At 32.5% G+C, this 7,500-nt stretch overlaps 1 protein-coding gene across 1 annotated transcript in view; it reads right to left on the reverse strand.

Annotated features, from left to right (window-relative positions):
• Nucleotides 1-1,365: 1,365 nt before the first annotated feature.
• LOC144445457 (calcium and integrin-binding family member 2-like) overlaps nucleotides 1,366-7,500 on the reverse strand; it is a 6,817-nt gene continuing 682 nt past the window's right edge. The window contains exons 2-7 of the mRNA XM_078135012.1: nucleotides 6,895-6,929; nucleotides 6,516-6,615; nucleotides 5,963-6,110; nucleotides 5,393-5,502; nucleotides 4,670-4,758; nucleotides 1,366-3,988 (exon numbers count right to left, since the gene is read on the reverse strand). Coding sequence (XP_077991138.1) covers nucleotides 3,967-3,988; nucleotides 4,670-4,758; nucleotides 5,393-5,502; nucleotides 5,963-6,110; nucleotides 6,516-6,615; nucleotides 6,895-6,929 — 504 coding nt within the window. The 3' untranslated portion in view covers nucleotides 1,366-3,966. The remainder of the gene's footprint in view (nucleotides 3,989-4,669; nucleotides 4,759-5,392; nucleotides 5,503-5,962; nucleotides 6,111-6,515; nucleotides 6,616-6,894; nucleotides 6,930-7,500) is intronic.

The following is a 7,500-nucleotide window of genomic DNA, read 5'->3' on the forward strand; positions in this document are numbered from 1 at the left end:
CCGTATCGTGTTATGGGAGTAGTTAACAGAACAGTTTCAATAAATGGACCAGTCAGCGAACTAAACACCATATAGGACTAACGTTCGAAGTGACGTCTTGTTATATGAGCGATCATAACACAGGGCATTCAGGCTAAGTTAGTTATGAAAACAAACAAACAAACAAACAAAGTAAATAGATAAATAAACAAACGATAAATAAATAGATAAATGGTGACAAACATCAACAAGAGAGTAATTACAAAGCATTTTCTACAACAAAAATCACTATAATTTTTTATGTTTTCCTATATGCAAAATGGTCACAATTGTGGGGTAAGTACCATTTCACATATAGGAAAACATATAGTAATTCTTGTAGTTGGTAATGATTTGTAATTACTCTCTTGTTGATGCTTGTCAGTATTTATTTATTTTGTTTGTTTGTTTGGGTTTTTGTTTGTTTGTTGTAAACATATCTAAGCCTGAGTGCCCTGTGATCATATAGGACGGAATGCGAAGTGTCAAGTTATGCATCATACAAGGAATTACGCCCTCTATGGCCGGTATGGTGGTAAGATTGAGAAACCGAATTTTTTTTTATCCCTGGAATTCAGAATCTCGTCAAAATTATAAAACTTTCTTCTGACTTCAACAGCATTTCTAAGACAACCAGACTTAAAATCGTGGTTATAAATTGAAATTATACCAACATCAGGTTATACACACACTGTTACTTCTGTTTTATTTTTTTTGAGTGACTGCATTAGGAGGGAGAGTTTTATGTAGCTCTTTCTCCTTTAACAAAACACATTGCAAAACTTAGTTTGTGCTATTTTTATTTATTTTATGACAATTTATGGCACGATCATCTCCTTTGTATAATAGTGAGGGAGGAGGCCTCAAGGTGTAAAGAGGTGGACTGGTAAACAAGAAGTTTATTTGTTTGTTGTTGACGGGGAAGGTTTTGTTTAAGCATGTTCTCAAATTTCTCTCTGAATGAAATCACAATTCAGTGTACAAAAATGCACACTGGAATGGATATGTAATAACAATTTAACAAAACATAATAGAATGGATTAAATTCACTCTTAAAAACCAACAATAAGATGTTTTCCATTCATTCAATTTGGTAACCAAGCAAGTTTTGTGTGTGTGAGACTGACAAGGGTGCGAAATTTTGGATGTATGTATGTGAGGAAGGTGTATGGGAAACAAAAGACCTAAGGACATCAAAAAGACACAATTTTACTTTTAGAAATAAATTGATAATTAAACAAATTGATGACAAACACAACCCCCCCCCCCACACACACACACTATTTTTCCGTCACAACTGATGCCACTCTAGTTTTACTAATGTAAAGACAATTGCAAACATTGGTGAAAGTTGCAAATGTAAAAGATTATTTTTTAAATTATCATTAGAACATATTTATAAAAGAACAATTCTACTCACATTTTTGGAAAACAAATCCAAAATTTCCACAAAAAAACCCTGATTTCAACTCATGAGTAGAAATTTCCTTTAATACATATGAACTTCCACTGAAAGATTCATCACAGTGTGCTACATTTGTCACTTGTTTCATGCCAACCATGATGAGTTCTTCAGTCTAATATGATCCAAGAGTTTATGAACATTCCGTCTTAAAGGGGCACAAGCTGAGTTCATACACATCTGGGTATACTTTTTGCTGCATAATTAAAAGGTGCAAAGACACAGTACTGTACTTACTGAACCATACTTAACCACCACTTGCAATTGACTGAACTCAAACCTAGTATCAAGATACAACCCATGAACAAAATGATGATGCAATTATTCATATGTATCAAAAATACTTGGGAAATCCTACCATGCAAGAAACAGATCTAACAATGCCAGAAGACAATTGTAATTTTATCCAAGGACATGCATCGACATTAACATTATACGCTATGTGGTTTTATCTAAGCATTTTCACTTGAGTAAACAACTTATAACTCAGCTTGCACCCAGGCACTTCACAAAAGTAATGAAATATTTAGTTATTGCTGTTTCCAATGTCATTCAAATTGTATTGTAATGGGAAAGAACCAGGCTGTTTACCATAACATGAACGTTTTAAACACAACAAATAAACACTGAGGAGCCTTCAAAGAATAACCCTGCTTACTATAAAAGAATGAGTAAAGAAGTAGTAAATCCCCCTTTTCAAATATGAAGGCTACAGACACAATAACATTCTTAGGTTAGGTTAGAAATGTAAAGAACAATGAAAAGAAAGGCACACACTTGGTAAGGCTCTGTAAATCTGCCACACCAAAGTTTGTTTGGTCTTTTAAGCTTCTATTGTTTTCCTATATGTTCAGTACATAAGCTAATGTCACAAAGTAAATACAGACGTTGGTGGTACAGACTTTACCTTTCATATTGACCTCTGATAACCTTTGACCTTTATCTCAAAACTATACCTTTTTCTATTTTTCTCTCTTGATATGTTCATCGTTTTTTTTTCTTGAATGCATACGTAGCAGGTATATGTATATGTAAATAGCATTTTTTCACAGAAATTTCACTCTTCAGGAAGACAGAAAACAAATAGATATTGAATTTAAAAAAAGCAGTCCAGCTGAATAAAATTTGTTTTACATCTGACTGTTCAATCATAAACATTGTTTTCTTAAAAAGATTATAGAACTTCAGAAAAGGACGAGAAAATGTCATGTAAATTAACAGTTTCCTATTCAAATACCCATAATTTGGAAAGGAAACCATACATAAGAAAACAAAACCCCTGAAAATCTACACTGCTTGGATGTTATTACTGCCCTCTAGGGCCAAAGCAGGATAAGGATTAAACTTTGGATGTGAAATGTATATGTCGATAATATCAGGCAGAGCTATCAAACATTTAATACATAACACACAAATAATCTTATCAAAGTCTCATGTCTCCACTTGTAAGATATTAATCAACAACGATGGGATTCAAAAAGTTGGGTTTAAAAAAAAGCCAAATTGACCAACATGTCGTCCTTGGCAATTACAGAGATTGATAAAGGGTGTATGTCTGCCATAACAGTTAATACTGCAATAGTTGTAACTGGAACATTATAAGTCAGGAATCAGGGTCATTTTTTTTCATTAATACTAGTAAGTTTTTCTTGCTGTAAATTTATTCTGGTATATTGTCTAATTTTCTTCATTGAATGAGGTGAAACTCGCTCTTGTCAACTATTTCTGTCCTCATTTCCACGTCTGCTCATTGTCATATGTATTTTGCTGTTCACTCAATTTTCATAGTTTCAGTTGAGTAATTTTTAATCAAGTAGAAATAAAGTATTAATTATCTTCATTAGTGATGACACAAACATCAATATATTCCCTGAAATATTTTTAAAATACCAATAATTGGTCATTGCATGTTAATTTGAGGTCAATTTTATCCAGAATTAATACATAACCAGTTGAAATCATAATTGCATTGGGTGCTTCTTTCAGGGACCCGACTGAAATATCAATTTGATTGGATTTATTGTATCAATTTGATTGGATTTTGTGTACAGCTACGTAAATATGTTTACCAAGAGTTGATTTGATATTACAAGTAATCCAACAAAACAGTTTCAACAAAAGTTCTAGTTGCAGCTCGTGCAGCTTACAAATATTACAAAACTTAGACTATTCATTGTCAAAAAATACACTAGGGTAGCAACAGGCAAAGTGCAGATGATTTCTTAAGATTGTGCATCAAAGGATTTCTCCCTAATTTGTCATATTTTCAACTGAAATAAATATCAAAGTATCATATGATAAAAAATGTATTTACAATAATGCTTTATATGTGTTTTATATCAATTAATTTAGTCTTTTCCAGTTTCAATATTTACAAATAAGGCAACCCCTTTTCAGTGTCATTTGTGACCAATTGAAATTTATCAACTCCTGTAAATTCTTGTTTTCTGTTCTTTATCTGCTGCTGTATACTGTATTGGTTTGATTTATAACCGGAATCGGAAGGAGCTGTAAAACAATAAAGTTACAATATTGTAAGCTGGAATAAGAAAACGCAGTCATTGTTTCATGCAATAAGCTAAGGACTTAACTAGTGTAGGTTAGAATTATAAAAGTTTGAGAATAACCAATCATCAAATAAATTGTACAAAATGTCATTTGAGATCAACTAGGGTAGTCAAGATTCATTTTATTAGACTAGAGGATCTCAAGTGCCATTTCTCAGTTCTGAAGTGCTTGTACATAACCATGTGATGTCATTAACATCTGGCAGAAACATTCAGTCCACTAAAGATGTCAATCAAGATTCCATGAAATCTTTGGACAAGGTAATACTTCCGGTTTGTGATAAAATAACCCCTTATTTATATCACAAAACAAATCCGATTTTAAAGCTCTTTGGACTTGTACAATATTGCTTTTGGTAAAGAATATACCTTACATGTTTTGGTGTTTCAATAAATGTTGTTGCCAAACTTATCAGTGGTTGTCACAGCTTATGTAAATACAAAAGTCTATTTTGGTGTGTGGAAATGTTAGCAGAAAAACACTGTTTTTTACATTTCTGGCTCCACTCTATTTTGGGAGATAAACAATTTTGACTACCATCTACTTATAGCCAAATCCCTTTTGTGAGTATCTGTCTTTATTAACTACGGTCTTTTCAGAATTTATCAGTATATTACTTACTTCATGAAGTCTGGGGCCTTTGAAATGACATGTTCAAATTCAGCAAATGAGAGCGAGTCATCATCATCTAGATCAGCTTCTTCAAAAATCTTTGATAAACAGGAAAGGGAGTAATAGAATATAAAATATACACAGTTTTAAAATTCAATTCAAAATCCCCAGAATTATAGTATACAAAAAAGCAGTTTTAGAAAATCAAAATGAATACCAAATTCTCACCCATATGGTCATTTTAAATCAATATGTCATAAAGGGTTGCAGTAGATGGATAACTATATTTTACTGTGACACTGACTTCTATTTTCCACTATGTGGACCTAACAAAAATAGTTTGGTTCAGGTTACCCAACCCCACCTAGTTTTTTCATGCCGACCATAAACTTTATTTATGTACATGTATTCAGGATAAATAATTATAAAATTACAAAAATTATGAAGTCTCGCAAGAAATAGTGGATGTGGAAACTGACATAAACTTAAAAAGACAATGTAAAACTGTTCTTCCAATCTGTAATGGCTGTACAGCTGATCAGAAGAAACCAATAACACAGAGACCATTTGGAAAACAACAGAAAACATAACTACTTGAACTTAGACACTCATGTATGAAAAACCACACAATTCTTTTTGTTAGGCCTAATGTAGTAACATTCCGAGTTCAAGAAATGTAACTAAATACTGAAATAGGTCATTTGAAATTTAGTAGTTGTTACATTTACTTACATTATCTATCAACTGTTGCATGTCTTCATCTGATAATTCTTGGTCTCCTGTAAGTCTGTTTATTACCTCCTTCAGATCAGAACTGTCAATAAAATCATCTTCATTGAAATCTGCACAAAATGATGAAAGAAAGTGTCAATTAAAAAATTTACGCATATTCATCATTCACGTATAGTTCTTTATTATTTCCTTGAGTGATACAATGGAATCTGAATTATAGGAATTGACACAAAACATGATAATTAAAAAAATTATTACTTTTAAACATGTTCATCATTCATGTTGTCAAAACAACCATGACATCACCTCTATTGTTTAATTTACTTTCTCATTTTTGAAAGGGTGTAGGAGGGGAGGGGGGGGGGGCATTTTGTTGGGTTGATACATGCAAGCATTCTAATTTTAAGAAGTGATATACATGAATGCAACATACTGTTGGAAACCTAGTGTATATGAATACCACACACATATTGGCTAGGACATCAGCTCACAGTATCTTTTCTCTACAGAGAGGTTTACATTTACAAAACTTTTCTGAAGAGCACAAAGGAAACTACAAACTGTACTTACCATAGATCCTAAAGGCATACTCGGCTTTGACTGATTTTGGTGCATTGTCACTGAACACAGACATCATATCCAGGAAATCCTCAAATGTTTGGTCACCATCACCAGACGATGAAAATACCTTACAGATTCTGTCCTTGAATGGATTCACCTAAAACAAATAACGTAATCTATGACGCTGCTACTCAACAGTTAATACACGTATGCATAGAGTAGATCACAGAAGTCAGTAGAGAGTTGGCAAATGTACCTGCATTGAATGAATATGCCAATTTATATGTCATACACATCACACAATAAACCATTTGACCACGATGCAAACATAATTAAAAAATAGATTCAAAATGTAATTCAAAAAAAAGAGTAAAATCACATTTTTTTTAGAGAATAATCTTTAACTAGGTGGAGGTGACATAACCATGGTTATACACCACACCTATCACTTGTATTAAATAGAACAAAACCAGAATAGTACTCTTCACACTGCAATGAAGGATGTAGTAAACCATAACAAATTCTTGATTGGCCTTGAAACAAATGTCATTTTATTATTTACCCTCATTTCTTGTAGGTCTAGTATTTTGTCCATGGGTAATCTGACATTCTTGTCCTGTCGTACAGCGTCAGGATCCAACAGATGGAAACGTTTGTAAACACTTCAGAAAAGAAAGAAAAAAACATTTCTGTATCAATTGAAATTCAGAAGAACAGTAAACAAACATCATTGGCTTATGTTATCTTCCTATTACATATATCAATCATGATATGGTAGGCAGGTCAAATCTACCCGAGTTCCACACATTTTTCTGGGGTAACAAAAACACAGGTGTGCAATCTTTTGGTGTGGTCTCATGGTTACAAGATGTGAGATTAGCCCAGTACTAAACATAACATTAACAATTCATAAAAAACACAAGGTAAAATTTTATACTTACTGTAGAATTTCTTTCTTTGTAAAATATGTCAACTCCTGAAAAAATGAAAATAAGTAAAATCAGTTTTAACATCAGATTGATCACTCACTAAAGTCCTACCCACTGAAGCATGACAGCAAATCACAGTCACTTGTGGGCTAATAATAGTAATATTCTATTCAAGGACGGTCCTAGTAAATAACAATCATGCTGTAAATACAAGTAGGTATTTATGAATATTTTAAAATTTAATACTGCTATCAGTGTCTGTTCCCGTATTCTTTTATGAGAGCTGACACAGTATTTTTTAAAATATCCACAAATATTATAATAACATGATTGTTCTGATCTAGGACCATCCTTGAATAGAAATATTAGCCCACAAGTGACTGTGCAGCAAATATAGATGACATTCACCCATGTGAACAAAATATGATATTGATAATACATGTATAAACAGCAATGAAACTGTGTCATGCAAATGTTATCGAATGTATAATCTTGGCGATAGGGAGGACTTCCTACCATGGTATGGTATAATCAACATGTTTTTTTTTTTTTCATATTGCTGTGTTAGTAAAAACACAGACTGTCCTACAAACACTTCAGGAATTCTAAGCTCATACC

The sequence above is a fragment of the Glandiceps talaboti genome, chromosome 14 (assembly GCF_964340395.1).
Source record: "Glandiceps talaboti chromosome 14, keGlaTala1.1, whole genome shotgun sequence".
NCBI lineage: Eukaryota > Metazoa > Hemichordata > Enteropneusta > Spengelidae > Glandiceps > Glandiceps talaboti.